At 44.6% G+C, this 23,727-nt stretch overlaps 1 protein-coding gene across 2 annotated transcripts in view; it reads left to right on the top strand.

Annotated features, from left to right (window-relative positions):
* Positions 1–23,675, top strand: part of SAE1 (SUMO1 activating enzyme subunit 1) — a 30,135-nt gene extending 6,460 nt beyond the window's left edge. For both annotated transcript variants that reach the window (XM_077285514.1, XM_077285515.1), the window contains exons 3-9: positions 12–185; positions 2,217–2,359; positions 8,696–8,795; positions 13,536–13,641; positions 19,967–20,111; positions 23,064–23,133; positions 23,223–23,675. In XM_077285514.1, coding sequence (XP_077141629.1) covers positions 12–185; positions 2,217–2,359; positions 8,696–8,795; positions 13,536–13,641; positions 19,967–20,111; positions 23,064–23,133; positions 23,223–23,318 — 834 coding nt within the window. In that variant the 3' untranslated portion in view covers positions 23,319–23,675. The remainder of the gene's footprint in view (positions 1–11; positions 186–2,216; positions 2,360–8,695; positions 8,796–13,535; positions 13,642–19,966; positions 20,112–23,063; positions 23,134–23,222) is intronic.
* The last annotated feature ends 52 nt before the right edge of the window (positions 23,676–23,727 follow it).

Here is a 23,727-nt window from a genome sequence, read left to right as displayed (position 1 = left end):
TGTGATTTCAGGTATCCTCGGAGAATTCTCACGCTCAGTTCCTGATCCCCACTGGATCCCAGGGTCGTAACAGGGCAGAAGCTTCTCTGGAGCGGGCGCAGAATCTCAACCCCATGGTAGAGGTCATCGTCAATAAAGACAACATTGAAGAGAAGGAAGAGGACTTCTTTAAGGATTTTGATGCAGTGAGTGTTATCCACCATTCATTTCATATACATACTGTGCATAAAATCCTCCGCTGCCGCCATCTGTCACCTTAATGTGCTGCTCTATGTAAGGGCCTCATATTACAACCATAGGGGCCTCCTAGAAGCCAAAATGGCAAAAAAAAGTTCCGCACCATTTGGCCACTAGGTGGACTGAAAGAATACAATGGAAACTTAGTTTATCACTCCTGTCAGTCACTGTCCAGAGAGTGGATGGAACACTTTCCTTATAAAAACACCGCACTCATAAGTATTGAACACATCACCAATTTTCTAAGTAAATATATTTCTAAAAGTGCTATTAACATGAAATTCTCACTAGATGTCGGTAACAACCCATCCAATCCACACAGGCAGAGGAGTCAAATCATATATGTCCCTAAATTCAGTCAATTGTAATAAGAAATTACACAGGGAAGAAGTATTGAACACATGAAGAAAGAGAGAAGCAAAAAGCCATGGAAAGTCATGACACTAACTGAAATCTGTCAGTGATTGGAAACCAATCCTGCGACTTAATGACAAATAATATATCAGCTGGCTTAACTGATGGCCTATAAATAGGTGTCTCATTACCAAGGTGCCACACAAAGCACATCTCATCAAGGGTAAAACCAGTAAGCTTTCTCAAGACCTTCGCAACCTTATTGTTGCAAAACATACTTGTAGCATTGGTTACAGAGGAATTTATAAACTACTGAAGGTTCCAGTGAGTGTGTATATAAATATATATAGTCTGAATATAGTCCGGTCAGATGAGACCAAAATTAAACTCTTTGGATGCCATAATACCACACACTGCATATCACCCCCAAAGTACCATACCAATTTCCAACAGTGAAGTTTATCAGTGAAAACATCATGGTGTGGGCTGCTTTTCTGCATACGGCACTGGAAAACTTCATGTGATTGAAGGTAGGATAAATGGACAAATGTACCGAGACATTGAAAAACATCTGCTTACATCTACCAGGATGATGAAGGTAATAGGAGGGTGGGCATTTCAGCAAGATGATGATCGCAGACACACAGCCAAGGAAACTCTCAAATGGGTTCAAAGAAAGAAAATAAAGCTGCTAGGATGGCCGAGCCGATCACTGACCTGGATCCAATAGAAAATTTATGGAAGGAACTAAATCTCAGAGATCATAGAAGGAGCCCACGGAATCTTCAGGATGTGAAGAGTGTTTGTGTGGAAGAATGGGTTAAAATCACATCTGAGCAATGCCTGCGACTAGTTTCTCCGTACAGGAGGCGTCTTGAAGCTTCATCACGAACAAAGGCTTTTGTGTGAAGTATTAAATACATATCAGTAAGTGGGTTCAATACTTTTTCCCTGTGTCATTTCTCATTAATACACACAATTTATGGACATCTATCGTTTGATTTCTTTGTGTGGATTGGATGGTTTGTTACCAACATCTTCTGAAAATTTCATGTCAAAATATATCTCCAAAGCTCCAGGTCATAGATGACATAACATTACGCAGGTCTCTTGCTGCATTGACTATTCGCCTTCTGGGATCTATCCCGACCTGCTCTCAGGTTTGTTTTTGGCATTGCTGTAAATGTGACTTCCTAATCTATAAAAGGTTGCACATGTTGGCCCCTTATTAGAAGCAATGAAAAGCTCATTCTGAAGTAGAAGGAAAGTCCTAATTGTGCGCACGTGCAGCCTCTGTGCACGGAGAGAACAATGGTGGCCGCTCATTGTTATGGGAGGAAGCACCATTTTCCGAGTCCATACTCTACAAGTGTTGACAGGGACGTCTTTCTCGATAATAATAATAAAGCCCCTGCTCCTTTTTCCAGTTTGGTGCCAGATTTTTGTGTCTAGGAGGAAATAAAGATCAACAACAGGAAGTGTCCTGGAAGGCAGGGGGTCACAGTGTTTGGCCAGATCGCAGCAGAGTTGTTCTCGAGACCTTTGCATCTTGATGTGACGATGTCCCGCCATGTCATGTAATATATGTATCACATCCAGCTCCATTGTCTGGTTTCTGCTTCCAGGTTTGTCTGACCTGCTGCTCCCGGGACCTCCTAGTCAAGGTGAACCAGATCTGCCACAAAAAAGGCATCAAGTTCTTCATGGGGGATGTTTTTGGCTATCATGGATACACGTTTGCTGACCTCGGAGCACATGAGTTTGTTGAGTAAGTTCGGCCACCTCCTTTCTTAAAGGTGCTAATAAAAATGTCTGTAAGGAGTGCTGATTCAGGATATGGCAAGTTGTGCCCGGTGATTGGCTACTTCCATTTATATGTCTCAATCATGTTTTCTTTTTATACTGCCGGGGATGATATTTCAGGCGATCGCACCTCCGTCCATACAGTATTGTCAGCTTGGGGATGCCTCACTCCACCAGCCAAACTGTAGAGGAGAAACCAAAGAAATGAGCCCAACTGTAAGCTGCTATAGGTGCAAAGTCTAAGAGTACGTTCACACTGTGACTATTTCACAGACAATACCCAAGAACAAAACACGAACTCTTACACTTTGCACATATAGCAACTTATAGTCCGGCTCATTTCTTTGGTTTTGCTGTAATTTTTTTGCACAAAGCTGCATGGCTCCATCTTTTCTGAGCTAAATATTTCATCTATATATCTTCCCTTGGATGGGGGTCCGTCAGGCCCCTGTCCTGCTCTGCTCTTTTTCACATTGAGGTCGTTTGACAGAAGGTAAGGTTTTAATACCAGAGGCAGGTAGGACCGCCCCTATATGGGTTCACCTTGTCGTGGTGGGATGGCGTTTATGCTTTTTTTTTTTTTTTTTTTTAACTCAAATTAGCAATAACGAAGTCCCCCGATGTTGTTTACATGTCCTGTTACCATTTGCTTGCTTCAGGGTGTATGCTCTTCTTGCTTTTTGTTTTCTTGGGTTCGGTCTGTAGATTAATTTTGTTTTTTCCCTGATATTTCAAAGCTCATTAAAGTGAACCCGTCATGTTCCTAAACACTTTTAACTTGCAGTTATTGGGTTATCAGCGTTCTACATCAGTGCAGCCGCACCAGAAGCCTGGATATATGGGGGGGATTTAACTTTATTCCTCCCAGCAGCCTCCGGCTTTCAGTCATAGCGGCGTGGCGTCAGTCACCCACGTCCCAGCACTGATGGACAGCCGGCTCAGCACTGAGGGCATCTACAACATATATTTTCTGAAACCGGATTATCACTTTTCTTTAACCCCTTCCCGACATCTGACGTAATAGTACGTCAGATGTCGGGTCCCCTGCTTTGATGTGCGCTCCGGCGGTGAGCGCACATCAAAGTCGCGACATGTCAGCTGTTTTTTACAGCTGACATGTGCGCGCAATAGCGGCGGGTGAAATCGCGATCACCCGCCGCTGTTAACTAGTTAAATGCCGCTGTCAAACGCAGACAGCGGCATTTAACTACCGCATCCGGCCGTGCGGCCGGATATGAGCGCATCGCCGACCCCCGTCACATGATCGGGGGTCGGCGATGCTTGTACATTGTAACCATAGAGGTCCTGGAGACCTCTATGGTTACTGATCGCCGGTGGCTGTGAGCGCCACCCTGTGGTCGGCGCTCACAGCACACCGGCATTTCTGCTGTGTAGCAGCGATCTTATGATCGCTGCTGCATAGCAGAGCCGATCGCGTTGTGCCTGCTTCTAGCCTCCCATGGAGGCTATAGAAGCATGGCAAAAGTAAAAAAAAAGTAAAAAAAAATGTGAAAAAAATAAAAAAAATATAAAAGTTTAAATCACCCCCCTTTCGCCCCAATCAAAATAAATCAATAAAAAAAAACCCCAACCTACACATATTTGGTATCGCCGCGTTCAGAATCGCCCGATCTATCAATAAAAAAAAAGCATTAACCTGATCGCTAAACGGCGTAATGAGAAAAAAAATCGAAACGCCAGATTTACGTTTTTTTGGTCGCCACGACATTGCATTAAAATGCAATAACGGGCGATCAAAAGAACGTATCTGCACCAAAATGCTATCATTAAAAATGCCAGCTCGGCACGCAAAAAATAAGCCCTCACCTGACCCCAGATCACGAAAAATGGAGACGCTACGAGTCTCGGGAAAATGGCGCAATTTTGTTTTGTTTTGTTTTTTGCAAAGTTTGGAATTTTTTTTCACCACTTAGGTGAAAAATAACCTAGTCATGTTAGGTGTCTATGAACTCGTACTGACCTGGAGAATCATAATGGCAGGTCAGTTTTAGCATTTAGTGAACCTAGCAAAATAGGCAAGCAAAAAACAAGTGTGGGATTGCACTTTTTTTGCAATTTCACTGCACTTGGAATTTTTTTCCCGTTTTCTAGTACACGACATGCTAAAACCAATGATGTCGTTCAAAAGTACAACTCGTCCCGCAAAAAATAAGCCCTCACATGGCCAAATTGACGGAAAAATAAAAAAGTTATGGCTCTGGGAAGGAGGGGAGCGAAAAACGAAAACGGAAAAAGCTCCGGGGGTGAAGGGGTTAATATTTCCACTTTGTAACATACAGGGCTAGACTGATATTTTCTTGAACCCAATGCAGATTTGTCACCAGAATTTTCTCTACAAACCTCATACATCATTAAATGGATATCTTAGACCTAATGAGACTGGTGTACTTACTGTGAAAAACCATGTCCGCATGGGTGTGTAATTCTAATATTAAAATGAGGATATTGAGTCCAGTTAAAGTGTGGGAGAGTCCAAGTGTAGACAGTCTCGATCCACCCAGCCGGACTGACAGCTGCAGCTTGTACTGAGCAGTGTGAGATTTCAGCAGGGAGGTGGGACGCTGAGAAATTGTCATTCACATGGTGGGAAGTGGGGGTTAGTTTAAACTTTCAGAAAGAATTACACAGCCATTCTTACATTGATTTTCACGGTAGGTACACCAGCCTCATCAGGTCTCATATTAGCATTAGTAGGACTGGTTGGTTGAGTGGTGACAGTCTGACATAAGGGCAATCCCACCTCCCATATTATAATACATAAAAAGCTAAGAAATGGTTATTAATCAACTTAAAGGGACCGTCCATTTGCCAAGCAGATATTCTGAAATGGCCTTCTTAGGATGAATTTAGCTCGCTGGGTGAGGTAGCGCTCCCAAAATCCACTCTTCTCATTACCAAATTGGAGAAGTGTGCAGTGATGCAGCGGGGTCTCCTGGCCGTCTGTCCATAGTACGCCGTAATCTACCCCGTCTGATTCGGCCCTGTGATGCCGATCTCATGATGGTCCAGGGTGTATGAAATGTCCACCTTTTACGTTTTGACATTATTGGGGTTTTTCCAATAAATACATGGTATAATACATAATGAGTGATCATTGAGACCCCACTAATCCTAAGTCCAGGGATCCCTCCTGTAAATGGAGCATGCTCAGCCACTGCCCTGTACACTTTCATGGGACTGATGGAGAGAAATCACTGCTCCAACACCGATCCATGCTATTTAGTGAGAAAAGCTGTTTAATAGCTCCTTTTGTTTCCCCAGAAATAGCTCCACTTTTGTCAACGGGCTGTGATTGGTACTGCAGCCGCTCCTTATATTCAACCTTGTTCACGTGAATGGGGCTCCGCTGCCATACCAGACACAGCCACTGGACAGGAGTGGAGCTGTTTCTACAAAAAGTAGCCATCATTTTTTTACAGCCTTTCAACTGGTAAAAGCCCAGGTTTTCTGTGATCCCACAATTACTCCCTGAGAGGTTAGAGTTGACATGTGATTAACTTTACCTTGCAGCAAAGGGAGAGAGAAAAACTCTGCCGAATTCACAAGTCCTGTGTGCCCCAGAAAATTAATTTACTTCTAAATAAAAAAAAGTCAAATATATATTTTTTTTTAACGTTTTTAGTAAAGTAATAAAACTGCAAAAAAAAACAAAAAACCCCATACCAGGATTTCCATTCAAATAGACTAAAATAAATCAAGGAAGGTATGTACAGTATCCTTAAAGGGCTATTCCCAGCATTAAAAGGATCGATAGTTTGCAGATCGGGAAGGGTCAGACCGGCAGGGCCCCCCACTAATCCAGAGAAGGGGAGCCGACATTTATTCTCTATAGATCCGCTGTCAGAAGCCAAGCACAGCCCTCGCTTACCTCTGGACGGTCATGTAAAGAGTTAATGTGGCGTCTGCTCCATTCCGATTGGACCCCACTTCCTACCCCATTCTCTAGGATTGGTCCCAGTGGACGGACCCTCACACCGATCTGTAAGCTATCATCGATTCTGGGAATAGGGGATCACTTTTGATGATGAGAATGAACTTTTTAAGACTAAAACTAGCCGCAGCCTTAAGGGGTTAATCTCTTTCAACTCCCTAAATATTTTAGTGGGTGATGCGCCTGATATCTTGTGTCTGTGAACATAAACCCTGACGCGCCGGGTCCCGTGATGTGATGGTCGGTGTCCTGTTCTCACCTTCCCCTGCGATCACTGACTCCAATAAGGTCCCGATGTGTTCCCGACTGTGTGACCCCCTGGGGCTAATTTCTTACAGGGGCATGTGGTCTGTGATGTATAGATGAGGCTGCCAGACTCTCGCGCTGTGGATGTCTGTGGCTATGGATGCAGGACTGGACAGTCTACACTCGTGTTTTTCTATTCCCGTGCTTATGATAAGCGTCATCGAGTCATGGTCTTATACAGCTATATATCTCCATGTCACCGATGCATCTACCAATCTTTGGAGCCACCCAGCACAGCAGGGAAAGGATGGCAGTATATTGTACGGATAGGAAAGGGTTACTCAATTGTGTACCTATCCTAGGTACATGCCATAGCCCTGTGGGGTACTCGCGCTGTCCTTCAAATGGGGGGACACAGTATATGATCATAGCTCGGGGTACAGTCTTGTGCAAACCCAATTCCAAAAAAAAAAAAAGGTGAGTCGCTGAGTAAATTGCAAAGACAACATGAATGCAATGGCTTGGAAATCTCTTCTCGTCATATTTCATTCACGACAAATTAGAAGCTGAACATTGGACAATTTTCCATTTCACTTGAAAAAATTAACTAATTTAGAAATTGCTGGCAGCAAAACATCTCAAAGTTGGGACAGAGTAAGCAAGAGGCTGAAAAAAGTAAGTGGTACTGATATAAAACGACTGGATGGTCAATTCTCAACAAAACTGGTATAGAAAGAGCATGTTAGGGAGGCAGAGTCTTTCTGAAGCAAAGGTAGTCAGAGGTCCACCAATCCGTGAACTACTGCGTCTAAAAATTGTGAGCCAGTTTTTTTTTTTATAAAAAGTTAAAATTGCAAAAACTATGAATATCCCACAATCTACAGTACATAATATTAAAAGATTCAGAGATTCTGGGGAAATACATGTGCACAAGGGAGAAAGCCAACTGTCAGTATTGGATGCTTGTGATCCTCAGGCAGCTCTGCATTAAACACGAGAATCACTGCATGGGTTCAGGAATACTTCCAGAAATCATGGTCAGTGAACCCAGTTCTCTGTGCCATCCACAAATGCAAATTAAACCTGTATTATGCAAAGAAGCAATTCATCAACACAATACAGAAACATTGCCATCTTCTCTAGACCAAAAGATCATTTATAATAGACTGAAGTAAAATGGAAAACTGTTCTGTGGTCTGAGGAATCAAATATGATATTCTTTATGGAAACAATGGATGCCGTATCCTGCAAATTCAAGAGGAGAGGGACCATCCAGCTTGTTATTGAGGAGAGGGACCATCCAGCTTGTTATCGAGGAGAGGGAGGACCATTCAGCTTGTTATTGAGGAGAAGGACCATCCAGCTTGTTATCGAGGAGAGGGACCATCCACCTTGTTATCGAGGAACGGGACCATCCAGCTTGTTATGAAAGGCGCCATCGATGCTGAACATTATATAGAGTTGTTAAAGCAACATCTGCTATTTCCAGACAATGTCTATTTCAGGGAAGGCCCTACATATTTTCGCAAGACAACGGTAAACCACATACTGCATCTATCATGTCTCTACAAAAGAAGCATTCAGATGATGAACCGGCCGCCTGCAGTCAAGACCTTTCACCAACAGAAAAACCTTGGTGCATTAAGAAACGAAAAATTTGATGAAGACCCCGAAGTGTGGATCAGCGAGAATCCAATATCAGACCAGAACAGGACAATGTTCCTCTCCCAGAACTTCAGCAATTGTCTCCTCACTACTTAGATGTTTTTAGACTGTTCTTAAAAAGAGTAGAGGCACCACAAGGGTGGACACGGCCCGGACACAACTTTTTTTTGAGATTTGTTGCTGCCATCAGTTAATTTTTTCAACTGAACTGGAAAATTGTCCATCGTTCACCTACTTATCTGTTCAGTGTTCTGCTGTGAATAAAATATGGCGATAATAGATTTCCTAATCATTGCATTTTTGCTTTCTCTACATTTTGCAGAGAGTTCCAACTTTTTTGGAACTGGGGTTGTAATTTATTTTCTTAGAACTGTTCAATTTAGATTTTTCTAAAACCTCTCGATTTATACGGAGCATAAAAAAATCCTAATATTTCAGGGAGAAGATGAAAGTTACAAAAACCAGTCAGGAGTCTGAAGACGGCCCAGAAGCTAAAAAGCCGAAGATCGATGCTGCAGAAAGCACAATGATCAAAAAGGTAAGAAGTGCCAGAGCGCGCCCACCTCACATTGATTTTTTTAGAAATCCATATCTTAATCTTTGTGCAGATGAGCCTTAAATGTGGGGGGCTTGGCCTGCACTCTCAGCTCTCCGGCCTCTTTCTCCGCCCACCGCCGGCCTCTTGTCAATGACTGACAGGTCACTCTTCTATGACTTGCTTCCTTTTCCGAGATCTCCTGCTAGCGCTGTTGATCCTTGGGAGGGAGAGGTCGGAGACCTGTGCGTGAACATCCACTGGAGGTGGAAATTCTCCAACATGATAGATATTCTGTGGACTTATAATTTGCTCCGCCATTTTTTATTTTATGATTTATATAATCTTTTCCACCTACTCTCCATCTATGGTAAATTACCCCTCCTCCCCCCCACTGTAACGTTAAGGGGTTAAGGTGATAGTATTAGTATTGATTTTCTCTAATTAGCGGAACGGCATTGTGCTCACTGAATGAGGACTTGAGAAACCCGAAGGCAAAATTCCTTGGCGGTCCGACCTGCTCACAGATGACTGATGAAGGCCGTAATGGGGGGGTCTGCGGTCACCGGATGAGGCCGTCGCCTTCTTCTGTAGACTCCGTGAAAGTTTTATCTGGCGGTACTATTATGTAATCTCCGCAGTGAAGGACAGCGCCGCCCCCCTCATTAATTTCTTCCTCTCCGACATCAATTAGGACGCCTTAGGTGCTGCGAATGCTTATGTGTTGCAAACAGGAGCTCATTTTTACTTGACGGCTTTCGCAAAGTGACATATTTAAATTATAGAACCGCTCGGGGGATGTGTGTGTTATTCCCCACTGGTGAGCGAGCGCGCCGCCTGGAAGAATACAATGGTGGCGGAACATTTTGCAATTTAGCTGCTTGTCTCGGCGGGGCCGTAACTCCCTCGATGCTCGCACGCTTGAAAAGACTGACAGTCTCGTGGAGCGCAGCACGCTCACCTGTGTTATTGCTGGGAGTCCATCTTGGGGATTTTCAGGGGTGACATCATTATTAAATTTAGAGGCTCCGGACCGGCGGCAGCGTACTGCTTATTCCACACTAGTAATGTATTACAGGGGACGAGTAACCGCGCTCACATTGGCTTAGAGAAGCAAAACCCTCAAACTTTTCATTGTGTAGTCAGCAAATCTACTGTTTATACAGATTTGTCTTTTTCATTTATTTTTTGCTTTTTTTTATTTTGTGCTCTATAGAAAGTAAAGTTGCTGCCCAGAAACTGTCATTAAGCTGCTGTTGATGGAGCTTGTAATGGATTTTTTTTCTTATTTTATAGCCCAGGTAATTAATTATGAGCAGCTAATGAAGCAATTTACTTACTAATGCCAATCATTTATGTACAGTACATGCAAGTGAGGATGGCCGCTGGGGATATTATCTGGCCATTAAATCGCTCCATATTAAACAGCTAAACGTGGCCATACATGTCAGATGAACCTCACCAAACCCACTAATTTGGTGGGACCATCTTCTGCATGCAGGTGTCCTGACTGTCTCCTGTTTGTAGATATGGGAAATGGTAGGATGGGGCATATTGTATTTCCACATGCTCAATCATTAGCTCTCAAGGAGATAATGCATTGTATATCGGCAGCAAAAACTCCCCAGGTTTATGATAGTATTCACTTCACCAGCGCTGCGGTACCAGACAGAACACTTTTTTTTTTTTTTAATGTAATCCTGACCAGGCTCTTAAAGGGGATGTTCAGAACTAAATTATTTATTTTACTATGAGCCAAAACAGTAAGAGATAGGTAGCTGCTAACTCCCTGCCTGTCCTACCCGGTGCTGGCTCAGAACAGTCACTGACCGCTCCTGCCAGCAATTCGCAGCTCTTCTATTGGGCTCCTGGTGACGGGGCATGATTTCTGACGTCATGCTCATTGACAGTTGGCTCCCCGCAGTTAGGCAGTAGGGAGCTGTGGACAGGGTATGATTGCGGATATCATGCTCATTGACAGCTGACTCCCTTCTGCCTAACTGCGGGGATCTGGCTGTCAGTGAGCATAACGTCAGCAATCACACCCTGTCAATCAGCATGACTTCAGCAGTTACGCCCCAGAAATGACGTCCGCGGAAGCCACGGAATCGCCGTCAGGAGCCATGAGTGACCGCTTTGTGCCGGCAGAGAGCGGCGCTGGACAGAACAATCAGGTAGTTTGCAATCATCTGCATGTCAGTTCTCAGCCACGTAGTAACAAATTAATATACGGTAGTCCTGGAGAGCCCCTCTAAGGTTGGATTTATACATAGCATTTAATCTGGTGCTTTGTTTTTTGGGGGGAGTGAAGGAGGATTGTCTTTTTACAAGCATCTCTGACTATGACTATGGTTTGTTGTCATTTTTTTCCTTCTAGTCTTGAAAACCTGAAAAATTTTATAAGCCAATGCATGTAACTAATGTAACAAAAATGTTACTAAAAGTGCACTTAAAAATGCCCCGAGTTTCCATCTTTTCTTCTCTTTTTTCCTGTGGGTCTTCACGTGATACATCTGCAGAAGATTATATCTGAATATATCTATATTTCACACTTTGCAATTGAATGTGAGAAATCTGCAGCAGCCATGCAACATATTCTGCAGAAAAATGCACATGTCGTGCTGGGAATGATTCCTGGCTTGTAGCCTAAATGCTCCTTTTAGAAGAACTGACCGACTTTTAAAGGGGTTGACCACTAATAAAATGTTATTCTGCAAAAGGCCCAATGGCGGACTTACAGCACCACTCCAGTGTTTATTAATTTTTTATTTATTTCACTAATTTCTGTCCCCTGCCCTTAGTCTTCTGCTCTTCCTGGTGTCCCACCGGTCCCGTTCCGGCATCTTGTGAACACAGCTCCTGACCAGTCACAAGCTCAGTGTAAGTCTATGAGATCCTCGTTCTGGCTCTCCATGAGTAGAAGTGGCTTCCGGTCCACCTAGCCAACACCGGAGCGATCCGGCAGGTCACAATGGAGCTACATCAGGAACAGCAGAAGACGGCGACCGCTCAGTATTTTACTGCACATAGGGAACAGACGTTAGTGATAACAATCCGGAGGTCAAATAGAAAAAATACAGTGGAACTGTAAAATAAATTAAAACCACAAATTACCTTATTGTAAGCCTGGTGTTTCTCAACACTGCCGCCATGTCTCCCGCCAGTCTACTTGCTTCGTAGCATCACATGACTGCTGCAGCCAATCAGCACTCACCGATTATCGATGGCGGTACTGTTCCATCACGGCCAGAAATGAATCTTGGCTTTGCCTTCTAACTTGGATGGAACTTCACCACTGCAGCCAATCAGTGGTCGTGGATTGGCTGCAGCAGTCATGTGAAGTTCCTTGCCGGGAGAGGAAGTAAGTAGACCATTGGGGAACTGCAGAGGCACAGCGGGGATCCAGTGTGAATATCTTTTTTTATATAACTTTAAGACCATCCTGGGGCCTGCTGTAGACTAATACTTAGTAGAGGACAAACCCTTTATCTTGTAGGGTTTTTTTTTTTTTTTTTTATTCAGTTTGCAGTAAAAAAAATGTAGTAATTGTTCCTGTGTTAATTGTTGTGTTGTCATATCACATCTTAATGAGGCAATATAGCGATAATTATGTTCCGCCGTCTCCTGGTAAAAATCTTCATTCATTGGTAATCTTGACCTTCATCTTGGGAGCATCATTACCGATGACACTGGTTCACCTTTCCCAGTGAGGCGGATCCTGTGTCACCCGGCCGGTGAAGTCTGGACGAGTTCTCCTCCGGGCTACTGTCATCCACAATAGGGCTTCATTAGCGTCTAGCAGACCTGTTGTTTGCCGACGCGTACACTCCTAAGACGTTCACAGACGCCCCCGATCCTCACTATTAAAGCAGCAGGTTTCAAGTCAAGAGGTCAATCCACCTGGGGGCCGAGCCGGACGGGGAACAGAGGCGGCTTTGTTGTATCTGGGGGGATTATGTCAGCGCAGGTCGAGAGGAGCTCGTCAAATATGAAAGGAAAGTTGAATTGAACTGAAAAAGTCACTTGGATTTTTTTTTTTTCCCTGTGAAAGATGCACAGATAATTCTGCTGATTTATGCAGTTATCGGGGTTTTCCCACAGAAGTCTTTTATGAGTGAGGGTCTGACTGCTGGGACCCCACCGATCCTGAGATCCTGAACATTCAATGACCAGTTCTGGAGGACCAGCATTACATGGTTAGATTAAAACCGCGTGCAGTTCTTCATTTTCCCTGCGGAGGCGCTGCAGGGATAACTAACCCTTGCTGCCTGATTGCAGCTGATCTCTAGAGTCTTGGCAATCATTTTATAGTCCAAAGACCCTTCTAATATAAATGGATTATCAATAGTGGGCCACCCCCCTTTTAAACAATGACGATGTTGAATATTGATCATTGTGCCGGTGGCCAGCTGAAGACCCCCTGCTCTATCCAAAAATTTGTCACAGTTGTCAAAAAATAATTGTAACTGTATAAAGTTGGCGAAAAACAAAGTCTAAGAGAAAGTAGAGCACGATGTCCTCAGCCGCGGGAACGCTCAGTCTCATTATCCACCAGTGACATTGCAGCGGCCCCAATCAATGTTCCTCTCGCTGTCTAAATGTTTTAAAGAGCTGAGAGGGGGGCGCAAAGGGGAGGGGAGGCCTCTGCTTAAAAATGACAGTCAGCTCAAGTTTTCCCGAGAAAACATTCCCAGCGCGACTCAAAAACTTCTCCGCTTTTTTTTTTTTTTTTGTCCTTGTCAGAAAGTAGAGTTCTGCCAGTTGAAGGACGCCCTGGAAATCGACTGGAACAGCGAGAAAGCCAAAGCTGCGCTCAAGAAAACGCCCGCCGACTATTTCCTCTTGCAAGGTAAGTACTAGATGATACTGAGCTTCTAGAAAGAAAACTTTTTTATATAGTGTTTTAAGGAGGGTTCAGTAGAAAGTCCCCAACGTAGAGCGATCCTCAGTCTGGTGGACGTCCATGCATTTAAATGGCTATGGCTGCTATGTAATAACTACATTTTTCCTCCTATGGCTGCTATGTTATAACTTCATTTTTCCTCCTGTGTATTCTGACCACAAAACTGGCTAGGACTCGGCTATGACTCGGTTCGGCTAGGTCTCGGTTCGGCTAGGTCTCGGTTCGGCTAGGTCTCGGTTCGGCTAGGTCTCGGTTCGGCTAGGTCTCGGTTCGGCTAGGTCTCGGTTCGGCTATTACTCTGTTCGGCTAGGTCTCGGCTTTTACTCTGTTCGGCTAGGTCTCGGTTCGGCTAGGTCTCGGTTCGGCTAGGTCTCGGTTCGGCTAGGTCTCGGTTCGGCTAGGTCTCGGTTCGGCTAGGTCTCGGTTCGGCTATTACTCTGTTCGGCTAGGTCTCGGCTTTTACTCTGTTCGGCTAGGTCTCTGTTCGGCTAGGTCTCTGTTCGGCTAGGTCTCGGTTCGGCTAGGTCTCGGTTCGGCTAGGTCTCGGTTCGGCTAGGTCTCGGTTCGGCTAGGTCTCGGTTCGGCTAGGTCTCGGTTCGGCTAGGTCTCGGTTCGGCTAGGTCTCGGCTTTTACTCTGTTCGGCTAGGTCTCGGTTCGGCTAGGTCTCGGTTCGGCTAGGTCTCGGCTTTTACTCGGTTCGGCTAGGTCTCGGTTCGGCTAGGTCTCGGTTTGGCTAGGTCTCGGTTCGGCTAGGTCTCGGTTCGGCTAGGTCTCGGTTCGGCTAGGTCTCGGTTCGGCTAGGTCTCGGTTCGGCTAGGTCTCGGTTCGGCTAGGTCTCTGGTATTACTCGGTTCGGCTAGGACGCTGGTATTTCTTGGTCTGATTAGTGATGGTCACGGCACTTTTATTACCAAGTCCGTGGCACATTGGGGCATCTGTCATCCTGAAAGTATAGAATAGATTTCAGGGGGTGCTGGCTACTTGCCAGAGTCGAATTATACGTTTGTGTGGTATTTCAATGTTCTGATAAACTATGTGGATAAAAAGTATTGGGGTGCATCTCTTAACCTCTTAATGACGGCTATACCCATCAGAAGTGGGCTGCTGTTTCCAGCACCATGACTGATCTACTAGTCACGATGATGTTGTAAGTACTATTGTCGAAAAGATGGCGGCTAAAGGCTGCAGGTGATAAACAGCCCGGACCCCCGCCGCAACTGCTGGCAGCAGAGTCTCCACCGTTGCCTGCAGTTTAACCCTTTAAATGCTGCACTCAAAAGCGATCACGACATTGAAAGTGTTTGATAGAGGGAGGTGACTCTCCTGGCTTCAGCCCATCGTGCTCCTGCCTGCAGGGATCAGTGACACATAAATCTCTTTTATGATGATAATTTAATACTACTGCATGGTAAATGGGGTATGAAAGATATATTGCAAAGAACAATAGTAGAAAGTGGCAAAAATTATTTTAAAAAAAATGTTAGAACTGTTAAAAGTGCATGTGCGAAAAATCCCAAAAATATGCCTGGGGTGAAAATGTCCCAGTCTTGAACTGGTTAAGGGGTTAATCATTACCACGTAAAGTTAGAGGGCGAGGTCGCTAAGTGATGACCCCATCAGACCTCCTCTGGTATTAACATCAGCACAAACTGCACCCCTGGGGGAGCTTCATGGCTGAGCAGCTGCATGCAACCTTACATCACCAAGCACAATGCCGAGTGTCGGAAGGAGTGGTGTAAAGCCGCCACCACTGGATTCTGGAGCAGTGGGTACTTTATATTCCAACACTGTGGAATAACACAAAATGTCAGAACAGAACCTGATATCGCATACAAATCAGTGGATAAGCTCTCACGATGTGTGAAGTATGCCTCTGTAGTATATGGTAGCGTATGTCGCCCATAGGTTCCCAAATTAAGTGAAACCCCACACTGCCCAATGTAGGATCCAGCTGGATAAGCTGCAGGTATGTGCTGCCAGTGTGGGGCATTTGTTGGGCCTTCTGGTGCCATCTCTGTAGGACGGGCGTATGGCAGAGCTGCAGTGTATGCTCCTTGGTATCCAGCCCCCTTCTGCTGCCTGATTTCTGAAGCTCTGACATACGAAGGTTTTTTTTTCTTGTCTTATCATAATGTTTGTCCATGTTTATAAAACTTCCTTCCTGCCGCCGTCTGCCAGGCCCACTCCACCCCCACGTGGCAACTGGACTCCGAAACGAAGCTGAAGGGCGTCCTTGTGTTCTGCCAGGCCCGGGTGTGGCGTGCACCTGCTCCGCTATTCTGGGTTTCCTGTGCTGGGACCTGCAGGAGGGGTACGGGTTGGACGGACATTCCTCCCGAGCCTCAGCCGCTCTCGCTCCACAAGCTCTTAAAGGGTAATTCCAGGTTCAGGTTTGAGCAAAATTTCACACCCATCCCTGTGGTCCAGTGGTGTCTATATTAGTGGATCAATTGGGGCGTTTTTGTCGCCCAGCAAGTCCAGGCAGGGCGAGAGAGAGCACCAGCGATTCTAGGACAGTACAGCAGATTTGACCGGTCTATGTAACCGCTGCTCCTACAGCTTCATCGGCAGCAGCTTTTTTTTTTTTTTTTTATGTTTTTTTTTCACAATGGCAACCCACCATCCGAGTTCCCTGTACAGCCACAGGAGATGGGATGGAGCGGAGGTTGGGCATGCTCAGTGCCTCGGCCTTGCCGCGGAGGTATAGGGGGTCGGGACCCTATTCCATTGATTGACTTTCCAAATGTATGTGAATATTTGGGCCATTTCTGCTTTTTCCGAGCCACGTTCTGAATATTACACCAGGTCATCCAGAGCCTCCATCCTGCCACCAATACTGATCATTGGTCTGTGTAAATATGGCGGCGATCAGACGACAAGTTCATTCATCCAACTGCAGCTTTGGGTCGTTTATGGACGTGCATCTCTCCTGGTTTACGGGGATGTGCCACCCATAATATTTAAAGGACCCTAAGAGCAGTGTGAACTGTCAGCTCTTCTTTTCTCCTTGCATCACTCTGTTATTCCTCCAGGAAATACATGAATAAATGATCTGGGTGGTCCGATTCCCCTTGTGCAGCGGCTGCGTCCCTACGCACACCCTTAGTTGTGACTGGATAGTGAGGAAGCGTGTAGATGAATGACCTGGGTAGCACCCATTTTCCAGGAGGAATAACCGAGGAACTGCCGAGTTGTAGGAAAAGATGTTTCAAAGTGGTTACTTTAATAGATGTCCGGATGTTCAGATACATCCATAGAACAAGCACTTGAGCCCCATAGAAGTCAATGGATGGAGTTTTAGCTTCTGCAGAATGTTATGAACTGACAGCAAGCAGAGTTCTTGCACCGCACAAGCTTCAGTATTGCAGGCTCGTGCCCGCTGCCTCCCCTCGCCTCTGCAGGCAGATATTGCCTCCATTGTTTCTGCAGGATGGCTGTGCAGCGGGCGAGGTGGGGACGGCACGTGCTCGGGGGGTCGGGACCTGCCCTTTCTGGAAGATGAGCCGGAGAAGCTGCTGTTATTTTTGGATGCCCTCACGCTGCTGTCGTCTAAGCCTTGGGGGAAGCGATAAGACAGATGCCACCACTCCCTCCCAGCAGACTCCATTACTTTATTTGCTTTGGGCATGTGTCCTGAATTATTTTTTTTCCTCTCACTTGAACAATGAATAATATCCCGGTCACAGTAAAGATGAGCATAAACAAGAGGGGCGAGAAACCTGAGCGCAGGGCGGAGTGTGGATGTATTGTCCCGGGACCTCGCTGCTCTTCTGCAATTAATACAAAAATGATAGACTCCGGGGGAAAAAATAATCAGTTTACCTTTCCTCTAGTTGTGGTTAGTTCCATAGACAAGGGGAATGTGTCAGTAGGATTGTTCCTCCTCAGCTGTCTATATGGACATGTAGGTCATAGGAAGGTGAATACAATGATACCTTGATATCTGTGATCCGATGTCTTATTCCTGAGGAATCCACATTTTTCTTAATATGTGAATGAGATGTTAAGATCTCTGGGCCGGACATAGATCTCCCCAAGACTCCAGAGCTTATTGTAAATGGAAGGAGGTGTTACCAGTGTGAGACATGTAATGGCTGACAGCCTGCTTTCCACATCTACATGTCTCACACTGGTAACACCGTCCTTGCATTAAAATAAGCTCTGGAGGAAAATTCTCAGACAGATCTATGTCCAGCCCGTAGATCTTAACATCGGTGTTTGTGGCTCTCCCCATTGCTGAGTTTACAAGGCAGAGCCACATGCCTCACAGCCCCCTTCTTCCGGAGTGTTGTGTAGGGGGAAAGGGAACCCCAATTCTTCCCTTAGGAGCAGATTCCAATTTCTGGACTCCAATCTATCAGGCCTTTATAACCAGGAGGCAGAAATGACCTTTAACTTTTATTGTGGCCCTTGGAAGTGATGCAATGTGGCCCTCGGAGAGGAAAACTTTATGCTTCCTTGGCATAGATCATGAGGGAGGAGGTGTGCGCTTTATGGCAGCTGCAAATTGGAGCAAAGTCTTCTGAACTGACCACACGAGCCCTTGGCCGAGCTGAGCGGTCAGTCTATGGGGGAGATAGATGTCATTGATGTGACATGTACGGGCGTCTTTACCCTTTTTTTTCCCCATAGAAGCCTCGTGCACGCTCAGTCAGCCACGCGCATATGGTGGGCAGGGGAAGAGAAGCCAATTGACGGCAAGACTAAATGTCAATCAATTCAAAATATAGATCATAGATTTTGTGTAGTGTTTTGGAGTTGATTCTGTTTAGCCCCTTTCTAAAATAACCAGGGAGTGACAGGAGAGCTGCGTACACTAGCTTCTGTGATGGCTCTGCACATTCTGTCCTTGTCTGTACAGAGAAGCTGACAAACGAGCTGCAGGAAATGTAAGATGTCGGCCCCTTTTAGGCACTCCGGGGGCCATTATGAAATCTGGATTATTTACAAATGAATCTAATTTTCCCCTTATACCCAGATTTTCTTTTTGTTAAGAAAAAGGCTCTTGATTTAAAGTAATGGTTGGAATGTTTAATACTTAAAGTTACAGGATGACTTGCTTGTAATGCAGTTATATATAGGCTCGGCCTCTTCTGTTACCAGTAGGGGGCAGTGCAGCCATGAGACCCCCGCACGCTGCCTCCTGTTTGTTTCTGGATCCAGCGGCTATGAGACGATGGTGGTCTCCCACGTCAGGGACTTTATCTCCACCATCTCTCATGATAAATGCGGCTCAGAATTTCCGTCCGCATATGTAAAATTTGCATTTGTCAGCCGCCAGTGTCTAGAATCGGTCTGCAGGGGAGGAGGGGAGGCTGTCACCAGACAATAGTCTAGGATGGATACGTCCAAAAGGCTGATCACGTCAACATATGAACCCATGAGGCCCATTACTTTCTGGATTTAGGAAATTGAATGGGCCAAAGTCCCTAAAAGGGATGTTTCCATCTTCATAGATGGATGGTGCTTCTAAATACAAGTGATTTTGCCATTTACCGCTTATTAACATATTTAACCGTCTTTGAGATATTAACATTTTCCTTTTGATGACTGCACATTGCTTAGGAGACCGACCACCGCTGCTAGACAGCAAAATGTGTGCAGCGCTTCCAACCTGTTTTCTTTTGAGCTTGTAAGCACTGTTTGGATCAGGATCGCTGGAGCGTGACGTTACCTCCTAATCCTGGCCAGCTTCATCATGGTGCTTTCTGGCAAAATGGCAGGGGTGGTCGGTTGCTTAGGCAACGGGCCATAAAGAAAAGTGTTACTAGCTCCAGAACGGCTGCATGTTTTAAAAAGCAGTAAATTGCAAAAGTGCTTCTTATTACAATCTCTATCCAACAATATCCATCTATGGGGATGGGGATAATTCTTTAAAGGGATATTCCAGCCAGAAGCCTACTGGATAGATGAATGGGAAGCCCGATCACTAATCTTGAGAACAAGGGACACCTAATCCTTCAGCCACAAGACCACAGCTCCATTCTAACTTGTAGTGATAGTCTTCCAGCCTGGTGGGACAAGTGGGGGTCCCTGTCACAGCCACATTGATCTAGCTGAATGTGACTGGCTGGGACACTCTATTAAAGGGGTTCTTGGTTATAGAAACCTCTCTTCCACATACCCTATTTGGGAATTCGGAGTTAATGGAAGAAGTCCCTTCATTGTGGATCCGAATATCTCCACAATCTGCTTTATTCCAGTTGTAAAGGTAAAATATAATGTCCTCTCTCCTATAATCTAGTGATCCCATCCTTACTGTCTCTACAGTTATAATGAAGTTCCGCACAGACAAGGGAAGAGACCCCCAGCCCGGCAGCTTCCAGGGGGACTGCGAAGTGTTACTGCAGATCCGCAACGACCTGCTGGACTCAATGGGGGTCAACCCCGAACTGCTGGCCGAAGACTTTGCAAGGTATACCACCCCAAAGAGATTCTGAGAGGGGCCGCACAAAGCCCCTCAATAAAGGACAGGGATGTACCATATATGGTTTTCTTTTTTTTTTATAATATCTACCTGTATTCTAATGTATATAATATATATTATATATACACATACACACCTCTTTTTCTTCATTAAAATTGTTTTCATAATATCTACCTTTATTCTAATATAAATATGTTACTATAAATATAATATATACATAAATTATATTTATAGTAGCATAAATGTATTAAAATATAACATATATATATATACATATATATATATATATATATATATATATATATATATATATATATATATATATACACATCAAGTATTTATTAGTTATCAATATAATCATAAAATCACCACATACATGATTATAAAAAGATTTTTTCAAAGACAAAGAAATATATAGTGAAGGACACAGAACAAAAAAAAGGTCCGACACAATTGCATATATCAGAGGACGCAGCCCCAACACGCATTTCCTTTGCACAGCCCCCAGAGGAAGCCCACGCAAAACGCGCGTTGGGGCTGCGTGGTCTGACCTATTGCCTGGACGACATTGGGTGAGATTATATTTTGATATAAGGATTTGCACTGCCTACACCTCAGTCACGTGTATAGGGATATAGCCACATTGGCATTATGCTTCTTTTACTTTGATTATGTTCATGGTGGTTAGATAGCGGTGTAATATGGAATATATACTATGATCTCTGACTTCCCAGTCCTTTGATATATGCAATTGTGTCAGACCTTTTTCTGTTCTGTGTCCTTCACTATATTTTTCTTTGTCTTTGAAAAAATCTTTTTACAATCATGTATGTGGTGATTTTATGATTATATTGATAGCTAAAAAATAATTGATATACTTTTTATACATGGGCAGTTTTGTACTCCCTTTTTTCTCTTTGTATATTATTGTAGTTTGGAGTATCTTAGCCTGTTTTTAACAGTGCATTTTTTATTGATTTATTTCTGGGGTATATATATATATATATATGTGTGTGTGTGTATATATGTGTGTGTATATATATATATATATATATATATATATATATATATATATATATATATATATATATATATATATATATATATATATATATATATATATATATATATATATATATATATATAGAGTTGGGGAAAGAAGTAAACTTTCACACTTGGATATTCACTGCCCGAGTGCGGACCACGATGTCCAGAACCGACCACGTGACTCGGCAGCTCCATAACTGTATATGAGCCTGTTGAGTTTGGTTTAGTAGACCTGCAGCCGGTCCGAATACTTCTGACATGCCCTAAAAACACGTCATCATAATTCGCCCATAGCCTTCAAATTTTCCAAAAGTAGCCAATTGTCAAAATGTCACCCAGCACTTTGCAATCATGTGCACCCTCCTGCAATTTTCTATAATAGCTTGAAGTTTTACAATAAAAATATATATATAAAAATAATGATTTGTATATTTGGTGATAAAATGACCACAGTTTAATTCCTGCCCTCCTCGGGGGTAACTAAAAAGCCATAAAGGAGGACTGATCATAGTAGCAGACTCTCTGCTTTCTTGCAGCTCTTTCCGCCCCTGCAGTCAGGGAGTAAAACGTCTTCCTCCTGGTCCCGACAAGTGCAGCTCCTTGAATATTTTCACTAAAAGTATCGTTTAAAGTCATGATGTATTCTATCCAAAGGGTTAATGCTGACCGGTCCCCTTTAAATACGGCAATGAATGAAATGAAGCAGCTAATCCATAACGCACAAAATGCACTCATTTTTCCACCGTTTTGCTGCTGAAAGCTCTATATTATAACTGTCCTGCTCCGCGGTGCAGCATTACACACTGTAATATCGCCTGATGATAATAATACCGTACGGCGTCATGTAAGGTCTCATCATCCCAGCTGTGAGCGCCAGGCCACATGTGGCGCTCGTACGGCATCACTCCCCACTACAATACCAGTAATTGTGTCCAGCCGTGCGTGTGATACCCACAGGAACAAGTGCCCTCCGCAGCGACAAGACCCCTGTCTGTTTGTGAGCGCAGAGGGGTGAAAAGGGCTCAGTATTGGGGGGCTTGGTGGTAGTGGGATTTTACACTGCTGGGGTAGTTTTTGCAGTTTTCACCAATAAGAGTCTCCATTATATCCCCCATACCCATATATTATCTGAAGGTGGGCACTCGATGCACCGTGAAAACGGCACCCATCACTTTACAATTACGGACACTGTCATTCAATTTTGCATAATTTTTTGAAGAAAAATAGTGCCGCCATCCAAATGGGTGAGCAGGTAGAAGCCTGAATAAAAGTTCCTGTTTCCCTTGGGGTCAATGGAGGCTATCCTGAGGGAGAGGTAACAAGTTAGTGATGAGTGAGCGTGCTCCGATAAGGTGTTATCCGGGCGTGCTCGATTACTATGTTCGAGTCCCGCGGCTGCATGTCTCACGGCTGTTCGACAGCCGCAACAAACTGGCAGCTGTCAAACAGCCGCGAGTACCCAAATGTAGTATTCGAGCTCGCCTCTTCCATAACTATACACAGAACCAGGAAAATTTGCAGCAAAAGCCATACATATTCATGGATTTGCAGACCAGTTTCTCACCGGTGGCCATGTCGGTAGTCCATGGTTGGCCCGGTCCAGAGCCCTGCGACCTTCCTCCATCCCAGGCGCCTCTTCTGATCATTACACTGCGCCATCTGATCCTACTATTAAAGGAGCAGGTGCGAGGCGGTTCATAGGGCGCCGCCACGGTCTACTGACATGTCCACTTTGCTCAACTCTACCGTGCACACTCAGTTATAGCCAGGGCTATAGTTAGGGCTCGTGTGGCCACTTCTTCATCTAAAGGTAGGTGCGAGCGGCAACTACCACACATTTCCGGGGATATGTACCCCTTGTAATTCTGTCTTTGTTTTTTCCTTTTCCCGCAGCTATTGTTTTTCTGAGATGGCTCCCGTCTGTGCGGTCGTAGGTGGTGTTCTGGGCCAAGAGATGGTCAAGGTACTGAGCGCACACAACACATCCAGACTCGGACCCTCCAGCATCTCGGTGGGTCACTTACTATGTTTCCTATTCTTTCTCGTGGACAGGCTCTTTCCCAGCGGGACCCCCCACATAATAACTTCTTCTTCTTCGACGGGCTCAAGAGCAGCGGCATTGTGGACTGTTTGGGGGCCAAGTGGTGATCGCTGAGGGTGAATGGGGAGATGTGTGACGCTCGGACCAATATTACGCCACTTTTTGTAGCCTTATTGCACCCCCCAGGTCATCACCTACAGGAATAACAAAAACTGCAAACACGACGCCGAGCCGCGACGTTCTCTCCGGGTCTCTTTATTCTCCAATAAAGATGCCGAATGAAGGTTTTGGTGAACATCGGCTCTAGGAAAGTGGAATGTGTTCTGGCCTCTGGGAAACCTTGAAATGTCGCATCATCCGCAATGCGGTTTTTTTCCTGATGTTTTTTATATAACTGGCTGTATTTTTGCTGTTCTGATTTTTATTTTTTTTCATTTTCAATAATAAAAAAAAAAAAATCGTAATGAAGAGTCTTTATCCTTAAATTTATAATACATTGCCACGGCTCAGGTGGCC

Source organism: Ranitomeya variabilis, chromosome 2 (assembly GCF_051348905.1).
Source record: "Ranitomeya variabilis isolate aRanVar5 chromosome 2, aRanVar5.hap1, whole genome shotgun sequence".
Taxonomy (NCBI): Eukaryota; Metazoa; Chordata; class Amphibia; order Anura; family Dendrobatidae; genus Ranitomeya; species Ranitomeya variabilis.
This window is presented reverse-complemented; position numbering and strand designations above follow the sequence as displayed.